Source organism: Pongo abelii, chromosome 13 (genome assembly GCF_028885655.2).
Source record: "Pongo abelii isolate AG06213 chromosome 13, NHGRI_mPonAbe1-v2.0_pri, whole genome shotgun sequence".
Taxonomy (NCBI): Eukaryota; Metazoa; Chordata; class Mammalia; order Primates; family Hominidae; genus Pongo; species Pongo abelii.
The window spans coordinates 45,126,842-45,151,449 of record NC_071998.2 but is presented as its reverse complement, the minus strand read 5'-3'; the positions used below and the strand labels follow the sequence as shown (position 1 = coordinate 45,151,449).

General features: G+C 36.9%; 1 protein-coding gene across 39 annotated transcripts in view; it reads right to left on the bottom strand.

Moving 5' to 3' along the window:
- Positions 1 to 22,449: 22,449 nt before the first annotated feature.
- Positions 22,450 to 24,608, bottom strand: part of MPDZ (multiple PDZ domain crumbs cell polarity complex component) — a 180,104-nt gene continuing 177,945 nt past the window's right edge. For all 39 annotated transcript variants that reach the window (XM_024252173.3, XM_054519889.2, XM_024252164.3 and 36 more), the window contains one exon: positions 22,450 to 23,871. In XM_024252173.3, coding sequence (XP_024107941.1) covers positions 23,725 to 23,871 — 147 coding nt within the window. In that variant the 3' untranslated portion in view covers positions 22,450 to 23,724. The remainder of the gene's footprint in view (positions 23,872 to 24,608) is intronic.

Genomic DNA, 24,608 nt, shown 5'->3' with positions numbered 1-24,608 from the left:
ATAATGATTGAATAGAAAATCAGAGCTTGTGCAAAAAAACTAACATGTTGGAGGCCACCCAGAAATAATGCTACAAGTAAGAGAGGGTGACTGGCATGACACTATGCAAACTAGAAGAGAGTTAATTGGCTGTTATTCTCCAGGGCAGGCTGGCCTTCAAATATGACAGAGGAAATCTTGGCAGAGTAGTGCAAGATGGAACGATAGTTGAACTGGATTAAACATTGGGTTAACCAAGGCCGTCTTCTTTCTAGTTTAACATATTCAAGTATCTCCTTTAAGCATAATCTTATCCATAGAGAAGAAGAAAAGAATCCCCCTCACAGACTTCTCCCCTGCCGACTCAAAAATAACCTTCCTTGGTAAAAGTTGCCAAATGAAAATATATTTTCCAAATTGGGCAATATTCGTGAGATAAGAAGGAGTTCTGACAGGTTTCCACTTTGGGAAAAGACACTTTACAAATGCAGGTCTTCATACCTGAAATGCCAATGACTACTTTGAGGTCTAAAGATTTCTCTTCAGCTCTAAAAAGAAAATGCAACATATTTGAGGTTAACTTTGAACATCAAAGTATTTTTTAAGAAAGAAGTGTCAGAATCCACTATGGCTGTCTCCCAAGAAGTCCTTTTTTTAAAACATTATTACTGGATTGCTTTGGATTGTAGCACACTATCTCCTTAAGAGCATATCCTTGTAGTTCCCTAAGAAAAGTCAATGTATATCGAACCACTGCATGAGTAATAGTAGACTTACTCACCAAGGAGAAAGTTGAACAGAGCCAGAACCATTTTTGTCTGAAAAGTTCCTATTACAAAGCCTTTCAGGAAGTTGCTTGTCAAGCCCCAGGCCACATCTAGAATTAAATCCCTTGCAAATCTAAAAAGTGAGTTTGTGCAAACAGGACAGAGTATCAAAATTACTTGTGGGAGTTACAAAAGGATATGTTGGTGACAGCATTAGAGCTTTTGTAGAAAAGCCAGCACCTAAGCCAGTAATTGTCAACATTGTCTCTGAGACACTGCAGTTTGCTTTCACTAATCTCAGTTTGTTTAAAAATTCCCCAGGGCAATAATTTAGTTCAGTGTACAGGCATATTTTGTTTTATTCTTCTTCACTTTATTGAACATTACAGATACTGAATTTTTTACAAATTAAAGTTTTGTGACAACCCTGTGTGTATTAGTGCCATTTTCAAACAGCATGTGCTTACTGGATGTCTCTGTGTCACATTTTGATAATTCTTGCATTATTTCACACTTTAAAAAATTATTATAATATTTGTTTTGGTGTTCTGTAATCAGTGATCTTTGATGTCACAATTGTAATTGTTTTAAGGCACCACAAACTGTGCCCATATGAGACAGCGAACTTAATCCATAAATGTTGTATGTGTTCTGACTGCTCCACTGATCAGCTGTTTCTCCATCTCTCTCCCCCTTCTCAGGCTGTTCCATCCCTTGAGATGACACTATTGAAATTAGGCCAAATAGGAACCCTACAACGGCCTCTAAGTGTTCAAGTGAAAAGAAGAGTTGTGTGTCTCTCACTATAAATAAAAAGCTAGACAGGAGAGGTGGCACATCCTGTAGTCCCAGCTACTCAGAAGGCTCAGGCAGGAGGATCACTCGAGACCATGAGTCCAAGGCTGCAGTGTGCTATGATTGCGCCCGTGAACAGCCACTGCATGCCAGCTTGGGAAACATAGTGAGACCTTGTATCTAAAAAAAATTAAAATAAAAACAAATATAAATTAAAAAATCAAAAGCTAGAAATGATTAGGCTGAGTGAGGAAGGCATGTTGATAGCTAAGACAGGCCAAAAGCTTGGTCTCTTGCACCAGTTAGCCAAGTTGTGAATGCAAAGAAAAAGTTCTTTGTGAATGCGAAGAAAAAGTTCTTGATTTAAATTAAAAAATCAAAAGCTAGAAATGATTAGGCTGAGTGAGGGAGGCATGTTGATAACTAAGACAGGCCACAAGCTTAGTCTCTTGCACCAGTTAGCCAAGTTGTGAATGCAAAGAAAAAGTTCTTGAAGGAAATTAAAATTGTTACTCCAGTGAACATGAATGGTAAGAGAGCTAACCAGCCTTATTGCTGATATGGAGAAAGTTGTAGTGTTTTGGATAGAAGATCAAACCATTCCGTTAAGCCAAAGCCTAATCCGGAGCAAGACCCTAACTCTTCAATTCTGTGAAGGCTGAGACAGGTGAGGAAGCATAAGAAGAAAAATTAGAAGCTAGCAGAAGTTAGTTCATGAGGTTTAAGGAAAGAATCCATCTCCATAACATAAAAGGGCAAGGTGAAGCAGCAAGTGCTGATGTAGAAGCTGCAGCAAATTATCCAGAAGCTCTAACTGAGATCATTGATGAAGGTGGCTACACTAAACCACAGATTTTTAATGCAGATGAAACAGCTTTATATTGGAAGAAGAGGACTTTCACTAGAGAAAAGTCAATGCCTGGCTTCAAAGCTTCAAAGGACAGGCTGATTTTGTTCATAGGGGCTAATGCAGCCAGTGACTTTTAAGTTGAACCCAATGCTCATTTACCATTCCAAGAATCCTACGGCTCTTATGCATTATACTAAATCTATTCTGCCTGTGCTCCATCAATGAAACAACAAAGTCTGAATGACAGCACATCTGTTTATAGCATGGTTTACCGAATATTTTAGGCCCACTGTTGAGACCTGCTCCGAAAAAAAGTTTCTTTTCAAAATATTACTGCTCAGTGACAAGGCACTTGGTCACCCAGGAGCTCTCATGGAGATGTACAAGGAGATGTTGTTTTCATGCCTGCTAACACAATAATCATTCTGTAGCCCATGGATCAAAGGGTGATTTTGACTTTCAAGTCTTATTGAAAAAATACATTTGTAAGGCTATAGTTGCCATAGATAATGATTTCTTTCTTCTTCTTCTTCTTCTTCTTTTTTTTTTTTTTTTTTTTTTTGAGATGGAGTCTCGCACTGTCGCCAGGGCTGGAGTGCAGTGGCGCGAATTCAGCTCACTGCAACCTCCACCTCCCAGGTTCAAGCGAGTCTCCTGCCTCAGCCTCCCAAGAAGCTGGGATTACAGGCACACACAGATGGTGATTTCTCTGATGGATCTGGGAAAAGTAAATAGAAAATCTTCTGGAAAGGATTCACCATTCTAGATGCCCTTAAGAACATCTGTGCTTCATGGAAGAAAGTCAAAATATGACAATTTGGAGTTTCTTCCAAACTCCAATTTCTTTTGGAAGATGTTGATTTCAATCCTCATGTATGACTTTGAGGAGTTCAAGACTTCAGTGGAGGAAGTCACTGCAGATGTGGTGGGAATAGTGAGAAAACTAGAATTAGAAGTGAAGCCTGAAGATGGGACTGAATTGCTGCAATCTCATGATAAAGCTTGAATGGATGAGGAGCTGCTTCTTATGGATGAGCAAAGAAAGCAGTTTCTTGAGATGGAATCCACTCCTGGTGAAGATACTGTGAACATTGTTAAAATGACAACAAAGTATTTAGAATATTATGTACACTTAGTTGATAAAGCAGTGGCAGAGTTTGAGAAGATTGACTCCAATTCTGAAAGAAGTTCTACTGTGGCTAAAATGCTATCCAACAGTATCACACGCTACAAAGAAGTCTTTCATGAAAGGAATAGTCAATCAACAAGGCAAACTTCATTGTTGTCTTAAGAAATTGACACAGCCATCCCAGGCTTCAGAAATCACCACCCTGATCAGTCAGCAGCCATCAATATTGAAGCAAGACCTTCCACCAGAAAAAGATTAGAACTCACTCAATGCTCAAATGATTGTTAGCATTTTTTAGCAATTGCATATTTTAAAATTAAGGTATATACATGTTTTAGACACAATGCTCTTGCACATTCAGTAGATTACAGTATAATGTAAAGGTAACTTATATGTACTGGGAAACCAAAAAAATTCACGTGATTCACTTTATTGCAATATTCCCTTTATTGTTGTCTAAAACCAAACCTGCAACATCTCTGAGGTATGCCTGTCATTGAAAAAAAATAAGTATGTGTCAGGCAGGACTTTTGTCAGGACAGTGGAGATCTTACAAAAAAATAGCCAAATACCATAAGAGTGTTAAACTTAATTTATCTTAGAGTTAGCAATACTATTTATTAATTTAGAGATTTTTAGCCCCTATCAGGCAGGGATAAGTGTACCTAGCATAGTTTTTGGAATTTGGATATGGTCAATGGATGTTCATGTTGTTCAAAAATTGAGAATCTACTCTATGCACAGCACTGTTCTTGGGAATAGATAGTCTTTCAAAAATATAGGTTAAGGCCTAACAATGTCTAATTGAGTTTTCTAAGGAAATCTCACTATGAGGCCTCGTAGTTCTTCAAGATGTCTCCAGAGCATTCCATTCTTCAGTAAGTAAAAGTAGCATTTCTGTATTTATAGAAAAAATTAATTCTGAGTGTTTCAAGGCCAAAGATACCAGCTAAGGTTACTTTTTATTCTTCAGGGGAAAATTCATGCACAAAATGCTGAAGGCTGCAGTGACAGTCACAGAGTTGGAAACCGAAACTTGAAAACTGATTTTACTTTTTTTTTTTTTTTTTTGAGAAAGAGTCTCGCTCAGTCACCCAGGCTGGAGTGCAGTGGCTCGATCTCTGCTCACTGCAATCTCCACTGCCTGGGTTCACACCATTCGCCTGCCTCAGCCTCCCGAGTAGCTGCGACTACAGGCACCCGCCACCACGCCCAGCTAATTATTTTGTATTTTTTTAGTAGAGACGGGGTTTCACCGTGTTAGCCAGGATGGTCGCGATCTCCTGACCTCGTGATCCGCCTGCCTCGGCCTCCCAAAGTGCTGGCGTGAGCCACCGTGCCCGGCCTGATTTTACTTTTATCAGTGAAGTATTACAACATAACTTTATTGAATAAAACACAAAATAAGCACTCTCAAAATCCATTTCAACTTACATCAAAAAAAATTCAACGAAATATTTCATTTACCCAGAAATAAAAACTTTATGTTAGAGGACAGAAAGAAAAAGGAAATCGGGGGAAAAATGTATTTAAAAAGGTCATTATTCTCTTCCAAATTCCAGCAATGACACTAAATAGTAATATCAATGAATAGCCAGACTTCTAAGTGTTGAGTACTTCCTGTAGCTATTATTTTATGTTCTTCATATAGAATTCTTTTTTGTTGTTGTTCTGAATACAAAGAGCCTGGCTTTTTCACTTTTATATTTTCCCACCTTAAGTTGTATTTTTACAAATGGAGGCATTCCTTAAGAATTGACTTAAGAATTCATTGATTTAGTGCTTGATATTAATTTTTTCAATAACCACTAAAGCCTGTGCGATACCCTTCTTTTTGCCCAAAACATGTACTTTAAAAAACAGCTAATTTTCATGGAAGCAAAAAGAATATAACCACATCCTCAAATCTGGAAAAAGTTGTATCTTACTTTCTACTTTTGTACAAGTTTCTGGGAAAATGTAATGCTCCAGTACTTTGGAAGTAAAAGTACTGGAACTTTTACTTTTTCTGAAAAGTTCTTAGAGCCACTCAGAAGAAATGAGAAAGGTGCGGAATCAGGGCGAGGACAGGGTGGGAGCTGGAGGGGCGGGTTGAGCGCGGGGAGGGTAACGGGTAAAGGAGAACAAAGCAGAAGTAGCATGGACTCTACTGCCCTCTAGTGTTTGGATTCCAGAAGAAGATTAAGGTCTTTCCTGGCTTTCATGTGTTCTCTTGTGGGTTTATTTTTCCTTGGAGAATTTTAACCAAATGGGAAGGTGTTTAACCAAGTGACAACATTGCCTGAAGTATCAGGAACAGCCACGTTTACTTCATCAGTCATAATGATCATCGGGTTTTTTTCTCTATTTACTTAGGTCAATGAGGAAAACACATCAAACACAGAACCAGCACTTTAAAAGTATTGCTGGAAAGATTCTTTTCCCCCCAATAATTTAAAAGCAGAGTTTCAAAATCGTCTGCACATTTTCCCCAATCTCTTGCATTTCTTGTAAGCATCTAGTTCCCTTTTAACACCTTGAAAAGCCCCAGAAGTCTGAGAAAGCTGGCCCAGTGGTGTCACTGTTGCACTGTGTGTGCACAGATGAGCATTGGTTGTTGAAATCTAAATGGCTGATGCTCCTGGGGTGTTCCACATGTTTTAATGTGGGTGTAAGCTATTTCATCTGCTACACTTACTTCTCTAAAACATGTAGGGTAATCTTTAATTTTTTATTACTAAAATTTCCTTATAAATGGAACTTGCGTCTTCTTATAAAAACATTTAAATGATGTTCATCACTAATCTAAATTTATCCATTTGTAATGACTTCCATTTACTGAATGTGCTTTATAACCATATATATGCCAATTGACTATACAATGTACACATGCTTTTCTAAATGCACAAATATTAAATTATCCACAAAATGGCTCTGCCTGGTAACTTGATATTACAATCACTATTATACAAACATAAACATTTAATCAAGCTTGTATAGAGAACTTGCATCAATAGTAAACACAATTGTAATCAAAATATCATTTATGTTTAGTCTTGCTTCTATGTAGTTGTCACAAGATTTAGTAGCTGGCACAATAATAAACTGATACGGTAATTTGCCTGATATTGTTATGGGGAGAACAGATAACTGAGCTCCAAATCACAGATATGATGTAATAATCAGTGAACTTTAATACTTGCTAAGCAAATTGTTCATCCACACTTTCCTACTCTGTTAAGGAAAGAGTTGAAGCTGAAAAATATTTCAGGTAGCTTCTTGCTAGAAATTTGTATACATTAGAATATATATATATTCTAATGGTTTAATGTCTGAACTATATATATTCTAATATATATTCTCTCTATATATATTCTAATGGTTTAATGTCTGAACTTTCAGAGTACAGCTCAATAAATTCATGATAATAATTTGCTACTATTCATTCATCTCCTTTCACCAACTTCAAATGTACAAGATTAATGCTTGCTTAATTTCCTTCAATTAAGCTAACATGATAAGATACTTTTATAAATTATTTACGTATTGGATTCTTGAAAAAAACCAACATTTTCAAATACTTGTCTTAAATTAAAAGTCACTTATTATCAGAAAACCTGAGTTTTAGTCCCAGTTTCACCATAGATTATTGGTAACATTAAAGATGGCTCATCTATAAAATTAGGGGGTTGTATTACATTCTTTAGTAATATAAATTTTTAAATTGTATTGAAAATCAAAACTTCTTAAGCCTATTAATGAGTTTGGAATGATAGCATTCTTGGCTCGAAGTATATATAATCAATGTTTTGGTCAAATTTAACAAGCTAGAAAGATAATAGGTAATTGGAATATAAAAAATACACCCATGTACAAGAACTTAATGAGTAAGAACACCCAACTTAGAAACATATTTGACCATGAGAGGACTGGCTTGTACTTTACACTCTAACCTTCCAATATCAACTACATTATTTCGTTGTAACTTGGTGGATTTGCCAAAAGCTGACCCAATATTTCCCTCTCCAGCTCCATGCTTCCTGCATGTTGGACAATACACAGAGGTTTTTCTTTTCACCACTCGAAACTCAGTTAATTCCTCAAAAATAATAAACACATCCTCTTGACCCTTTCTTGCTTTCAACTCCTGTCCAGTTTCCGTAGGAAAAATATACTATACAGCATGCTATCTTAAAAAGAAAAAAAACTATTATAGCCTGCTATGTGACACATCTGTTACACATTATGGAAGTAAAAAGCTGAAGGAGCCCCAGTCCTTCTGGGGCTAAATAATTCTATCAGTTCAAAGTTGGTGTGGTATAGGTGTGTTTCCCAAAAATGTATTCCTTGGAACTTGAATCTCTCTCGATATTTTTGTTCCCCAGTGAAGATTTACGATATATTGCTATATTTGACATTCTGATAAGTCTGTCAAAACAAATTTCTTTAACTGTGTTTAAACCAATGTTCCAACACTTTATTTTTGGAGCGTAGATTTTTGTTTTTTAATAAGTAATATATAACATTTGAAAAATACTGTTCCAGAGATAAAAATTTTTGAGCACAAAAAGAAAGATGAACTCTGATTAATAATAGCTACTATTTTTATATGTTCATTATATTCTAGGTACTTTCAACAAGATACACTTTAACACATATTAGCTCATTTGACATAAAACTTTCTGAAGGATAAGGAGTCTGAGCTCAGCCTTGAAGAATGAATAAACCAGGAACATGTTGAGGAAAAGGTCATCCCAGAAAAAGGTAAGTTTAAATAAAAACATGAGGCCAGTATATGCCAATCTTGTTTGGAAAATGGCAAAATGAATGAAGGAGCTAGAGCTTCATTAGAACAAAAATGAGGAATTAGACTGGAACATTAGAAGCTAAGTTGTAGGTGCCTCTAGTACTAAGTAAAATGTGGACTTGTTTATCTAAGCAGTGGGGGTGCCTAAGACACATTTGAGCCAGGAGTGGCATGATTAAACAACTGGTCTAAGCGAGTTTTGTCAGTGATACACGGAGCCCAAAGGAAATAAAAACCACACATTTGGAAGTCAAATCAGGATGCATAAAAGACCTGTACTTTTCATTTCTAAAGCATCTGAACATGGCCAACAATTTCCTTCAAAATCTCCACAAGTGTTTTGCTCATCACCCTGCTCTAATGAAGCCTAGCTTTCCTCAAACACTAGCATCTAGCGCGTCACACACACTAGTTTTTCTACATAATTTCATTTTATCAGAATACATTAGTAGTGCTTAATTGTCTCATTCAACTATAAAATTTTAACCCATGTTGGGAGTTAAATATTTGGGAGTAATAGAACCCATCTTATAAAGCACTGGAGAGGTGTAGCCAGTGAAACAGGAGGGGACCCATCAGGGAAAAGGGTCAGCTTGGTCAGTGGAAAGCACAGGGCGCTATGGCAAACTGCCCGCCAAATCCAGACAAAGGCTTGGCAAGCAGGAGGGGAGACTCAGATAAAGCCCAGGTGCATTTCATTCAAAGCGTGGGCAGACGATAACAATGACAAATGCAGGGCAGGCGGACCACACTTGAAAATGTAAAGCATGTAGGCCAGGCATGGTGGCTCACACTTGTAATCCCAGCACTTTGGGATGCAGACGTGGGTGGTCAGGAGTTCCTGACCTTAAGGTCAGGAGTTCGAGACCAGCCTGGCCAACATGGCGAAACCTGGTCTTTACTAAAAATACAAAAATTAGCCGGGCATGGTGGTACATGGTGGTACATTGTGGTACTTGGGAGGCTGAGGCAGGAGAATCACTTGAAGCTGGGAGGCGGAGGTTACAGTGAGCCGAGATTGTGCCACTGAATTCGAACCTGGGCGACAGAGTGAGACTCCATCTCAACAACAACAACAAAAAAAAAAAAAAAAGAAAAAAGAAACTGTAAGGCATGCAGTATGCAGTAATTGGGCACTAGGTGAGAGTTGGTGTTTTGGATATGGAAGGGAGGAAAAATATCTTTTCTTTCTGTCCTTCTATGTTCTCAGCTGGGGTCCCTGTAACAAAAGGCAAATAAACAAAGAAATGCCTACACATTTATTTAATATAAGCTCTATGTGACACAACAACTAGATTTGATTGTAGTAGGTCTGATGAACAAGGGGAGAGTTACGGGAAACTGTGATAGGACAAAAAGGGGGTATGAGCTAAGAGTAGTAAACTGGGGGAAACTGAGCAAGGCCTGTTCATTTAGATTCCTCTTGGCGATGCTCTGTCTTTGGAAATAAGGTTTCTCATTTCCTCCAGATAAAGGGAGAAAACCTTTCACATGAGGGTCCTATATGACCTGCTTCAGAGGAAAGTCAGAAAGTCTTCCCCACATTCGCTGTTTCTCAAATGCTTTCAGCTTAAAATATTCAATATGTCAAGGTGCCATATATGGGGTAGCGTGTCCTGAACACCATCAGACAGATGTGCCAACCCTGAAGAGGGAACCCAAAAAGCATGAAGATGACAATCAAGGCAATCAAGGACAAGGACAAGAAAAAAGATCTAAGTAAAAGAGATATGAAACATGAAAGAGGTGACTCTTTGTTTGATTCAAGGTAAGCCTGGTAGCCAAGACAACCATGCTGACCTGCAGATTGCATGGTGAGAGTAAACTCTTTCCCTTCTTGTCCCTGCTCAGGGCACACATTGAGAAACAGGGCTAGCCCTCTGACAGTGACCACATAACACTACCTTGGGGAGGGAGGAGCTACTGAACTCTCTTCACAGTTTAGAGGAGGAAGATTCTTCCCTTAACAAAACAGTCTGGATCTAGAAAGCCTAACCGTTAGCAAAAAACAGTGGTAAAATGTATTCTAAGTTCTCTCCTCAACCACCATACCCTCCAGCCCCAATTACTGCCAAATAAATGTCTCCACTTGGGAGCTGGAGACATCTTCTGTATAAGGATTTAAATACCCATATGTGGGAAACGGAAGCACCATGGTCCTTGCTGCCCTGGCTCTTACAGAACTTTCCAACTGGTAATGAAATGTTGTTCCCCTCACTGCAGCTCCTGCATCAGAAATTTTCCCTTCATATCACCAATGCCATCTAAGTCCTCCAATGCCCCCACTTCCGTTGGGGGACTTACAGGTCACTAGTCCAGTGGGATGGCAGGTTATCCACAGGCAATGGGGTGGGAAAGGGGCAGAGTCGGGGCACTATGGTTCAACTGCAAAGCAGATGGCAACTGGGGATTATCATTTGAGGACAGTTTGGCACTCAGTCCTCTCCCCAAGGCTCCTTGGTCCTGACAATGGAGGACTGATTCTTCTCCTCCTTCCCACTTGAAGGTTCCCATGTTCTCACTCCTTCCATTCCTTCTTTCTCACTAGCCCTATTCTGATATAGTTTTGAGGAGTGAAAACACTCTCTGTAAGGCACCCACATGTTTTTTCCTAACATTTTTGCCAGCAGCTACTTTGAGACTTCGCTTAGGTTTCAGTGTGGTCTGGGGGGAAAAAAGTGTGGTGGGGGAAAAATGGCCCTTTGATAAAGGGAAAGAGAGAGAGAATATACATGGAAAATAAACATATTTGTACTTCAAAAAAGGATATTTTTTGCTTGCTATTATCTACTTATATGCTGAATCCAGGTAATGGGATGACTTGTCAAGAAAAGTGGTCAGAGCTAATGAACTGTATTTCTTAGGGGACAGGTGAGAAGTATATAAAGTTTCTGGGTCATCTGGCGGTCCTGGGTCAGCCTAACATGCCTGGCAGGCAGAAGTGGTCATTCCTGTTTGAAGACAGAGGAAAGGAATGGAGCAGTACAAAATGTGAAAGAAAAAGTATTGAGGAATGAGCCAGAAGGGGAGGGAAGGTAACTTTAAATCCATTTTTTGAATGTGAAAAATTAGGATGAAACAGAAGTAAAAAGATTTTTAAGGTTAATGGACGTAACAACTAACTTTCGTAAATGAAATGAATGTTTAGACTGCTTTTAGTTATATTTTTTGGTTGCCAGACTGTGCTTCTTTGAATATGGTCTACTTATATTTGTGTTACATATAAATTATGGTGTAACCACTGATCATGCCTTTATGAAAACTAGCCTTAGATTTCAACTTTACAATATAAATGGCATACGTATGAAGGATTTGGAAAGGGCCCATAAGAAAGCAGAGGTGATTGAGAAGTTGATGAGTAAGCCATGGGTAGAAAGGGCTTAATTGTCAGGAAAGTCATGTTTAGCTATGGAAGATGAAAGACTACGGCATGGGGAAAACAGACTTCTCAGAACTGTCCAACCACTTACCTCCCCATAGACTTTGGCTTCTTCTTTTGTAAAGGAAGTGTTGAAAACATCAAGTCTAGATAAAATTCGGGAAATTTTGAGAATGCCTGTGGTTCTTCAGCCTCTCTAGTAAAACAACGGGTTGCAATTTAAGGCTTCCCCTGGTTCTTCCATCAAGTTGCCCCTTCCTTCTTACCTTTGCCTTACTTTCTCAGCTTAGCCTCAGGCCATGGACTTTCTGTCTACTCATCTTAACTGAGGTAATTAATGTTATGATCCTTCTTGAGTAAATGCCATCACTGCCACTTCCTACTTATTTTTATCCAATGCAAAGACTACATCCTTTCATTCCCAGGAATTTAGCTTTTATCTATTTCTCCAAGAGATGTAAGGAATCATTCTACAGTCCTGAGCAAGAGTGAAGATAATCACATAGAGAAAAAGAATATGGGAGCTGCAAGGGAACTGCTATGGCAGTGTGAATAACATACAAATACCTTTGGTACAGGGAGAGAGTAGTTTGGCGGAGGGAGAAGGAGAAGTAGGGGAAGATACTACCAAGGATGTCCCTATAGCCATTGGGCTTGTAATCAATTATCTGTTTCTAGAAAACAATCTCTACAGTGTTTATGCAGGATACAGGTAAAAAAAAATTCTCAAACCAAAGAGCACCCTGGTTATCAAATCATAAATACAATTCATTGTTGTCCTATGTGTTGCTTTTGGTTTATACTTATTTTGATTATACTTCAAGTCAAATCTACACTAGAGAAATATTTAGATATTGGGCCAACTTACTTAATAATTTAATTCAGAAAACTCATTTCATCTGGAGTATCTAAAATTTGGCATTACTTCACATCTCCATCTCTAGCCATCTGTTATGATGTCCCTCAAGGGACTTTAAGATGGCTCATAAAGGACAGAGGAAATATTCTTTTTCCTTGCATGACACTAAATGGTACCACTGGACTAAACTATGTTGATTATCACTAATATTACCTAAGGTAAAAGTCAAGTAGATAAACAAGGCCTAAGTACTAATTTCTATGAAGAGTTTTTGTTTGTCCAATAAATGCTGCACCGAGTTTGGAAAGTGGGCTTGATTAAATAAGATATACATCATATAATATTTTCTTTTTTTATAATACAGACTACCTTGAGATCAGTTGTGATTGATGGAGAAGAATTCACATTCTAGAAAGATTAAGATCATATTGCTTGCACTTAGATACCATGCACTCTTATGGATACCAGTCACTGGATACCAGTTTTGGTAATGTCTGCAGGAAGCAACTGCAGTTGCTTCATACACTGGAGACCTTGAACATTTTTTTCCCTGGCTTCCTTAGTTTGTGAAAAATATCCATAACTTACTACCATCTCAGCCCCATTTTCCCAAACCCAAAAATTAAAAAAAAAAAAAACGAAAAGAAATGAGAGATAGAAGATGCAAACTAGCATTGGCCTGCATTTGCATTTTTCTTGGTTTCTCTTTTTAATTGTCCAAGTCCGTCCCAAAATGATTCTTTCATTTACTTATAATTATTAATTCATATTTGTTTAGCAGACAGTTATGAAGCTTAGTCATTGTATGCAATATGTAAGATTTTACAAATTCTGGCTTTCATCAAAATTAGAATTATAAATTTGCCCCTGCTGTTTTGTTTTCCACTAGACTCTGAAGACATTCACATTTAACTTTCACATCGAATGGCAGAAATCTCATCAGAATAGACTTGAGGCTAATGATCTTCCCCTCTCCTTTCAATGAACTTTTCTGATTTCCCTGCCTTCTTCCTTCCTTCCTTCATCCCTGCTTCCCATTTCTGAGCAAAACTGGTGTTAATATTGTTTCCAGGATAGTAACAGAGTTCATAATGTAAATACAACAATACACTGGAACCATCTGTTACAAAATGGATATGTCCAAGACACAATGATGATAACAATGGCAGAAAATTTACGCTAGGGGTTGGTGAGGGCTTGTTCTTTAATGGTTCTGAAATATATATGATTTTATATATATATATGATTTTATATATATATGATTTTATTTACATATATATGCAAAATTTAAAATTATATGCCACCTCATATTTTTAGGAAGTTGTGGGATATATGTTATTCATTAACAAAGTAACATATCACCAGAAAGGTTTCATTTCCAGGGCTACATAACAGGAAGTAGAATGCATGTTTAGACAGTATCTTGTCAATATGGTAACTTTTAACCTAAATGTGTAGTTAACCTAATATACAATAACAATGATCAATGTTTATACAGCACTTTAAAGACGTTCACATCCTTTATATATTTTGACTTTCAAAACCCTGGAAGATATTATCCTCATGAATAAATAGAGAATAAAGAAACAAAATATCGAACTGGGGACTCCAATCCTATTTCTCCCTTTCAAAACTTTTTTAGCAACCAGAGTTTCTATCTGTCTAGTATTCAGAATTCCTATACATAAAGTTCTATTAACTTTTTCTAGTAACTTTTCTTTTTCATTTGAAAGTTGAAACATAGATAAGCCTCCTAAGTATCATGGGAAGTACATCACATCAAAAAAATATGGTCCATGGTTCATAAAGGAAAAGTTACCAATGATTTTCACACCTCAGAACTTCCCATCACAATTTTGACATGGACACATATATGTTAGCATAGCAAATGATAACTTCCACACAGGTGGCTCCGCACATACATTCTTCTGGATCTCAATTCCTTAATGTTTCAAAGTGATTCTTGGCCCTTCACTGTCTTCCAATATTTGAAATGTATGATTTTTAAAATAAATATTCATAAAACATTTTACTAGCAAGCGGAGAATGAGACTGGTTTAGCAACTTAACTCATCCAATGTGCAAACCTAAAAATTGGGTTTACGTGTACTAATTGTCTGCTGTCCAGTTCAGAGAGGCATCACTCTTGCATGACACCCATAGAAAAGCATGGTACAGAATCCCAAATAGAAGCTCTATTTTCCCAACCCTAACACAAACCTTCAAAGCATGAGCTTTCAGAGCCAGGTCTTTGTAGACCATGAAGCTTATTTTATGGTCAAATGGGATCATCCCTTGGCAGAAGTCCTCTTTAGAAGCAAATTTCCTTTACTTGACTGTTTAAAATAATGTGAAAACTTAACCATTAGAGGTATATACAATTTCCACCTTACATTTCTCTGATTTATTTAGTATCAACCATTTGAGAAATAATAACGAATATGAATGAAAACAAGCATTTTGCCAGCAGTATGATCTCACCAACTTCCTTCTAGAATACTGTTTAGTCTACCAAGCTAAGTTCTTCTTTTTCCCTCCTTTTGAAGAGGGATTGTACATAAAAAGGGAATTAAAGTGAAATCCACTTATCCTAATTAACACAGATGACTGGAGAGGAGGGATTATATGAGTGATGGATATTTTGCAATTTCCCATTATCTTGAAAACTAGATACTTGGCTTATTATACAAGCGCTGGGGTTTTGATTGATAAAATCTCTCACTAGGTTTAAATATCTCCCATCCAAAACATCTCTTATTTAAAATGTTAAGGAGTGGCACATTCACTTCACCAATCAATGAGACCTTGCAGCTCTCAATTCTCCTAGAATCCTTTCTGTTTTTAGCTTTCCTTTCTGGCAGAAATTATGAGGAAATCTCTAGAATAAGAAAGTAGGAAGGCACTTTACAAGTTTATTTTGAAAGTCGGGATACAAATTCATAGTAGTGTTAGAACACTCTTTCAGATGACCCCCCACAATTCCACTATATGTATCACCACAGCTCTGAAGTTACACTGACTTTCGCAGTGGTAACAATATTTCTAGCATTTATCAGGTGCTATCATATGCAACCACCTCATCTCATTTGATACTAAGAGTGCTGTGAGGAAAGATGTTATTATTTCCATTTTACCAACAAAGCAGGCAGAGGCTCGGAGAAGTCAGCTGCCTGCTAATCAGGAGCCCAGCCAGGTTATGAACTCAAGGCCCTGAGCTCTGAAGGCCCATGCCCTTCACACTACATTTCAGAGAAATCTAGAGTTCCTTCCTTATACGACATTTATCAGCTATGATTTACATTAAATGCAAGAGCAAGACAGGCAAAGTGAAGGATAAAACATTGATAACTTTGTTATATGAATAACTGTAATGTACAGAAAGGAAAAGCTTTAGAAAAAATTAACTACTGTAAACCAAAAATTGAAATTCTAAGGCCCCCCCAACCATCTGAATGGACTTCTCTCAGCCAAGGGCATTCCAAAGTTAACCTGAATAATGAGTTCAGGCCATGATAAGAAGGGGTAGCCAGACATGCCTTATTATACCCTCCTCCCTTTTGGAATTACTGATAGAACAGACTAGGTCTGATAAGAAACATTTACAATCTATTCTCTCTGAAGCCTGCTACCTAGAAACTTCATCTTTATGAGAAAACCCTGGCCTACACAATCCCTTATCATAAGGCAAACATGCCTTTCTGTTAATAATTCTTTCAACCAGTGGCCAATCACAAAATCTTTGAATTTGCCTATGACTTGGAAGCTCCAGCTTCCACTTGTCCCACCTTTCCAGACCAAACCAACATACATCTTACATGTATTGATTTATATCTCATGTCTCCCTAAAATATATAAAACCAAACTGTACCCTGACCACCTTGGGCACATGTTCTCAGGATCTCCCGAGGGCTGTGTCACAAGCCATGGTCACTCATATTTGGCTCAGAATAAATCTCAAATATTTTACAGAGTTTGACTCTTTTGATCAACACCATTGAATAGAAGCAATAATAAGCAGACAGTTACAAATAAATGTGGTTTACAACTATTACAAATGTAAATTTTAAATGTGAAACTTTTCTCACAGTACTTTGGGAGGCAAAGGCAGGTGGATTGCTTGAGGCCAGGAGTTCGAGACCAACCTGGGCAAATGTGAAACCCTGTCTCTACCAAAAAAAAAAAAAAAAAAAAAGCAAAAGTTAGCCTGGTGTGATGGCTTGCACCTGTAGTCCTAGCTAGCTACTCGGGAGGCTGAGGTGCGAAAATTGCATGGGAGGTGGAGGTTGCAGTGAGCCAAGATCGCACCACTGCACTTCAGCCTGAGTGAGAATGCGAGACCCTGTCTCAAAAACAAAAACAACAAAAACAAATGTACATTTTCTTCATTAATCCTAGGATTAAACAGTAAAAGATGAGGAAACTGTATGTTCTTTAGGCTAAAAATAAACCACTTGTTCTTAAAAATCAACCAGCATCCTTTATTACAAACACCTGACACCCGCTCTCCTATTTTGATGAAAACTCTGAAAAGTAATCATAGTTTACTCATCCTTTATTTTAAAAAATGTAGGTAATAAATACATGTGTAATTATAAGAAATATAATAGGAATGTGCAACAAATATTAGAAATAGGATTTTAAAAATCATTCTGAAGCTAACAGCAGTAGTTGCTGGTTATACTTTTAATTGCATAGGTATCCAAATGCAACAAAATGAAGTTCATGCGAATACATTCCTTAAGTGAAGAGAACTCATAGTAAGGTTTTTAAAGCTCAGTCACGTTTCTGAAATATCTGTAGCAAAATATCTATATTTTTAACTAAAGCAAAATATTTTCTAGAGAAGTTACTTCTTGAAGAATTAAACAAGTTTATAAATATCTCAGCAATGATTAACCAATCCAATTTATACCTAAAGAAAGCAAATCAATTTATTTAGAATTCCACTAGTAAATTATTCTCTTTAATTCATGTGCAGCATGTAAAAATATAAACTTACATTTAAGTACTTCCTTGCTAGTTTGAGAATTCTTTTTCTAATGGGAATGACAGACATATATTTTGATATTCACAGAAAGAACAAATCCAACAGTAGTAATAACTTGTTTTAAAAATAAGTATTCAATTATTTCATTTTAACTTATAGAATTGTATTTCTTTCCACTAAAAAATAAGTATGTTAGGCTTTTTGTGGATTGTGTTGCCTTAACTCAAACTTTTCTGGAGCCAGTGAATGAACATATTTCATACTCAGTTGAGAGATTTTTATCAGTACACTTAAAGGCAGCAGGGTGCATAATTAGGTATGCCTGCCATCTGCATAGCCCTCCAGGTGCAAAAGGCATTAGCTTTATTTAATATTACCACAACATTAATTTTACTCCATTAATTTATGTCATTTGTCCTTTATTTCAAACTCAGATTGCCAAAACTAAAGCACTGGGCACGATGACCCAATTCTGATTTTAGTGAAAGTCTTATAAACAAAATCTTAAGCAACCTCCCTAGCTAAGAATATACTTAAGAACAGGAATTGACTGGCTGGCTTTCACATCTTAAAAAAAGGAATCCTATAAACAAAATGTTCTTGATTTTAGTATTACTATTTTAGAGTTTTTTCCAAAGAGGAAGCACATCATAAGATCATGATTTTAGGTGGCACTGACAAGGCACTAGGAAATATTGAATCACATCATTAGAAAGGTATGAAAATACCATTCAGTTCCTTTAAGCCCAGAAAAGAGTTTCCATGGAGTTTTTAACACCATTTTAACATCTGTGATTCTCCCTTTCTAACAGAGAGCAGGCAGACCTACAGTTTTGACTCTTGGTGGATAATAGTATCTTGGCAGAATTTTGTTCCTTTGCTTTATGAACTTTTGCTCATAGTTATTTTGTATTTATGGCAAATGATACTGTTTTCCATTGAGAGTAATGAGATACTATTTCTTTTGAGCAAATTTAACTTAAAATCAGTCTGCTTTAAAGAAAAATGTTTAGTAATTCATAGTACAGTTATAGAAAAACATGGGAAACATCATGAAGGTTGTACGTAAAACAACTGAAACTTTGGAAAGTTTTGTATAAGTTGATTTGCATCCAACTTCCAAAGAACAAGACATGATTACACAAAAATAAAAATGGAAGGTTATTTAGAGAAAGTACTGAATTTATATGACTCTGTGTCTTATAAGTACAACTGCTGCCATCATTCCTTAAAAGCTTATTCTGTGCACAGTATTAGTACTTGACATGCAGTTATCTCATTTAATTTTCCAAAACAAGATAAATCTTTTAAATTTTGCCGAATGGAATAAAGTACATTTAGGTGAATGAAGTTCAGTGTAGTGGAACCGTGAATGCCAAATATTTTAAGGTAGACTCGGGTCAAAAATCATAATTTCCAGTACATCAATAAGAAAATATGTAAGAAGAAAAATTATGTTTTCCAAGGATAACTGTGTTTGTTTCTGAAAATATGGATACAAAGAGGAGGAGGGTGGGGGGAGAAAGGATCACAAAATACTCACACTTGATACAACCTTCCAAAAAGTGTCTAAAGTTAAGTGAACAAGTTGAAGTTTCCTCCTAGAAGCAGCCTAAGGCAGTGTTTTGATGGTGTTATCCTCTTGGAAATTTCAAATAACAACTCCAGTTAGACAATTCTGAGATCCTTACCATACATTTGCCTCCTGCTTGACATAATGCCTTTTAAGGGCCTATTATTGAATTTTCAGTACTTCTTACACAGATAATACCATTTTTGTTCTAAATTACATTGAAATGAATATGGAATACTTGTATTTTGAGGAAGAGGAAATTTCAATGCCAAGCATATAAAAATCACCTCAAGAACATTTGCTTTCCCCAGTTTTCATGCTCTTAGTTAGAACTTTTCTTGACACCAATTTTTTGCCTCTTAAGGTATTGAAGGCCAATACTGCCTTACAAATAACTCTCTTTAGAAAAGGACAAAGTTAAACATTAATTCCTAGTAGTCAAAGTTGAGAAATATCTTTGCACAAATCAAATGCATTCCAGAATATCTGTCACTGACATGAAACAACACACCAGGGCTGCTGAAAGCAAGTGATGATAGTTTTGACATTCCCACACCTTGACCAAAAAAAAAAAAAAGGCCTATTTATTACTTGTCTCCCTGAACACATCTTTTCAACTTCTCTATTCACCCTGGGATCTCAAGAGGGGCACCAAATCATTGTATGGCATTCTCAGATAATAAACTAGCTGAGCAAATCTAAAGCAGTTTAGTATTGTATATCTCAGAGCAGGGAAGAGCTCCCTTTGCTTCTTCACATCTATCAGAATCTGCTTTGTCAAGATTCATAAAATGGAAAAAAAAAAAACCACCCTCTCCTCCTTTATCTCTTTTTTTTTTTTTTTGAGACGGAGTCTCACTCTGTCACCCAGGCTGGAGCGCAATGGCGTGATCTTGGCTCACGGCAAGCTCCACCTCCCGGGTTCACACCATTCTCCTGCCTCAGCCTCCCAAGTAGCTGGGACTACAGGCACCCGCTACCATGCCCGGCTAATTTTTTTGTATTTTTAGTAGAGACAGGGTTTCATCATGTTAGCCAGGATGGTCTCGATCTCCTGACCTCATGATCTGCCTGCCTCGGCCTCCCAAAGTGCTGGGATTACAGGTGTGAGCCACCGCGCCCAGCCCCTTTGTCTTATCTTTAATGAATTTTAATTTTTTTTATGCTTCTAACTCCATCACTGTTATGATATATGAATTTTACTGATTTGCTACATTACCTTGCTATTCCTGCTGCTAATATATATGTGTGTGTGTGGGGGTGTGTGTGTGTGTGTGTATATATATATATATATATATATGAAATACTTTATTACTGTTATTATCCTTTTGGAGTGGTATGAAGAATACCAGAAATCTGTGGTATTTCCAGTTTGATTTAATCAAACATAATTATATTTATGGAACCTATTATGGGCAATCCACTGTTTTGGGTAGTACGTTGGCACTAACATTGTAATAGTCAAGTCTTTGTTTAAACTTTGTTCAAGTACTTCTTCTTTCTTCTTTCACCACAGACAACACTATATTTCCAGAAAGAAATAATACAGCAAGCATAAGACTTCATTACTTATCCCCAGTACTTATGAATCTATATTCTTTTCCTCTCAAACTTTACTTTCCTTCCTCCCTTCCTCCCTCCTTCCATTTTCTCTTTAATGTGCTTTGTCTTTGTTAATTAATAGCTACTCACAGAGTTTCTCCTGTTAGCCAGACATAATGACAGCAGCTCAGGACACATCAACTTTTTTTTTTTTGAGACAAGGTTTTACTCCCATTGCCCACTGGAGTGCAATGGTGCGATCTTGGCTCACTGCAACCGCTGCCTCCCAGACTCAAGTGATTCTCCTGACTCAGCCTCCCGAGTAGCTGTCTGGCTAGTTTTTTGTTTTGTTTTGTTTTGTTTTTTGTACTTTCTGTAGCGACGGGGTTTTACCATGTTGCTCAGGCTGGTCTCAAAATCCTGAGCTCAAGAGATCAGCTCACCTCGGCCTCTTGAAGTGCTGGAATTACAGGCATGAGCCACCACATGCAACCAACATTTAAGATACTCTATCAGTTTCCCAGTGCTTAAACCAAGTACCACAAAAAACTGTGGCTGAAAACAACAGAAATTTATTTTCTCACAGTATGGAGGGCAGAAGCCTGAAATCAAGGTGTCAGTAAGGCCCACTTCCTTCTGAAGGCCCTAGGGAAAAAACATTCCTTGTCTCTTCCAGCTTTTGAGGGCCCCCTAGGTATTCCTTGGCTTCTTTGGTTTTGCTTTGCCTCCATCTTCATGGGGCCTTCTTCCCTATGTCTGTGCCTTCACAATGCCTACTTACACAGTCATAGGATAGAGAACACCCTAAACCAGCATGAACTTAACTCATTACATCTGCAAAGACCCCATTTCCAAAGGTCATGTTCTGAGGTTCCAGATGGACATGAATCATGGGAAGACACTATTTAAACTGGGCTGTTCTTGTTGGGAGCACTTAGACATTATGAAACTTGAAGGGGTTGGGTGGCTTTCTCCCATACAGTCTGGTATGGAGCATCCTCTATAAAAATTCTTTGCTAGCTCAAACTCAGATGTGAGGTTAGTTCATCTTCCAGCAGCCTACCATGAAATAATGGCATCTTTCGTTATGGAGAGCCACTAAATGATGGCTAAGAAGGTAGATGTGTCACTGGGATACTAAAATGAGTTCTGTTACATTGAGCACCTAAATTTACAATGATTGGTTAACAACTTTGAGTTGTTACAAATATAGTTTCTTCTATTCGTTTTGTGTAACTAAGAATCACGGAATTCTTATATTTTAGAACTAAATAGAACCTTTGTGATAAAATAATCTATCATTTTACAGATAAGATGAATGAGAGGGAAATGCACGTTTGTTAGCTAATTTGGTACATAACTAGTAGAACAGAGTTCCCCTCATTCCTTGCTCAGTGTTCAAGTTGGACTTGTCGTGTTTATTAATACAAATAATTTTGATTATGATTTTGTCCATCTGAATACACTTGAATAGTTCTTGATCACACTAAAGAGCAACTTACAATATTACTGCATTAACAGCATTTGAGAAAAACATATACAGGCAGGATACTTCTCTTTCTACAATGTCATCTTCCTCTCACCTATGAGGAGTCTATGAATCTTTAGTGCTAGAAAAAATTGTGGAGGTAAAAAATATTAAGTTTTCCATAATGATGTTGTCCAAAGTTCCTTTAGCTGTAACTATGGACACCATATGTGCAGTTAGACATGATAAAAACCAATTTTAAGTTGTAAATCTTGGACAGTATATAACAAAGCTTTCCCACAGTAAAAAGAACAAAAAAATATGCTTGCTGCTTATTTGTGCACCACTGAAAATTCTTATTTATTCACTTTAATTCTGCATTTACACAAAAATGCTGTAATAAAATATCTGTACACTACTTCTGTTACAAATATAGATAATATTTAAAGTGACTTTATATATTCTAATGTAGGAGTTTCACGCTCTAAAATGGGAATGAACACATGATAATTCCTCACCAGTTGTCTCAATAAACAGCTCCATCTGTTTCCCTTAGTCTTAAACTATTGTATTATCAGATGTTAATATAAGGCAATGAAATGAAGTTATGTTAATCCCCTTAATTTTTCTATCAATTTACTAATGGCATACAACCAAAATAATTAGTAACACATTGTTCTCTGTCATTAAGATTAATACGAATTGAAAACCAATTGCACAGCACACTAACAAACACATTTTTAATGTTGCATCGGTTGTTAAAACCAGCACTAAAGATTCTGGAACCCTTCTATGTTCCTCTATGGTTAGCAGCATAGTTGCTTTCTAGAAAAACCATAGTCAACATGGGGTGGCATCATCATTTACTCATAGCAACATGAAAATATTTTATAAAAGGTCAAAAATAAAAATGAAAATTGAAATGTGCATTAAATATAATTTCTTTATAAAATGTAGGGACATTGCTTCATATATTTGCCATTTACTCAATTCTAGAAACCAATTTTAGCAGGAAAAATATGTATGCATATTAGAGGTGGGGAGATGCAATGTTTTTATAATACTGTATTGAAAATTTTAAAATACTGACAGCATTTTTAAAGATTTTCATTAGAAAACTTTTTTTTCTTTTTTTTAGTTTGGGGTGGGGAGAGGAGGTAGATTGCCAAATTGAGGCAATTTTTTTAAACTCCCCGAGATTTTCTTCTTTATTTTATATTTTCATTTTTCATCCTAATTTACTGAAGCCATTTTCTTTGGTTAGCCTTAGAATTTATCTTTCTTTATACTAACCAGCTTAGCATGTAATAATTCTTGCCCATGTGACTACAAAACATTAGATATCTTCACAAATAAAAACGAGATTCACCTACACAAATATTCCTTCTCTCTGACTTTAAGTTCACAAAATGCGAGAAGAAAAGAAAAATGATATTAGGTTGTCAGTAAGGAAAGCATTTGTATATGAGAAAAACAAACTTAAGTGTTATTTCCCCTCTACAGTTTTGAAGACCCGGCTGAACACAGCATAAAAAATGTCAGGACCAGTCCATTCTCTTTACAGTAGGAGGTGAGCTAGGGGTTGGGTTGGTTCAATTCTGGCAGCCAATTCAAGAGAGAACCATCAGTGTGACAGTGCCTTTTGTCCGTTTAAGGATGGCAACAGCTTCTTCATGGGTGACTCCTTCTAGACTCTGCCCATTGACAGCAATGATCTGATCGCCCCTTTTCAGACGTCCGTCTTCAGAGGCTGCTCCCTGCAAATTATAAAGTAGACTTATTTCTCAAAAAATGCTGCCTTGCAACTCACAACAGAAAAAGATCTCAACAGGAATGTAAATTGCTCTGCATGCACACACACACACTGCTCCCAGTGCTCCATGGGTGCTCTAAGCCATTAAGCAATGATGAACATAGACAAAGAAGGTCTTTCTCCTAAATGGTTTTAGCATTGAGATACCAATTTGAGAGAGAATTTAGCAGTCAATAGATTAGTTGGATGGGTTTCTGGCTGTTCAGCACAGCAGTTGGTGGGAACACAAATTAATAAAGAATATTTGGGAATTTGCCTAGTAGGAATGATTCAATAGAATCCAGGATTTTCTATCCTGTAAAGAAGACCTACAGAAAGAAGGTAAAGGATTAGGTAGGAACAAAAACAGTTTTACAGGACAAGGGCTTGGGGGATGACAAAATCCAAAGGTCTGCAAAAGCACAAAGCCACCTGAACATTCACTACGGCAGGATAAGGTATAAGTTCTAAATTTAAAACCCACTGCTATTTCTAATTCTTTTTGTGGTTTTGAAAAAGCTATTCAAGCTGTCTTAGTTCTTACTTCCCAAGGGTAGAGAGATTCTTCATATTCCTTATGGACCCTAAACGATTAAGATTAAATACAGACACTGCTGTTAGAAAAACAACCCCATCTTAAAGCACGCTTATAGAAGACAATTATGCAATTAAATATAAAATTAAAAATATGGAAAAGTTAAT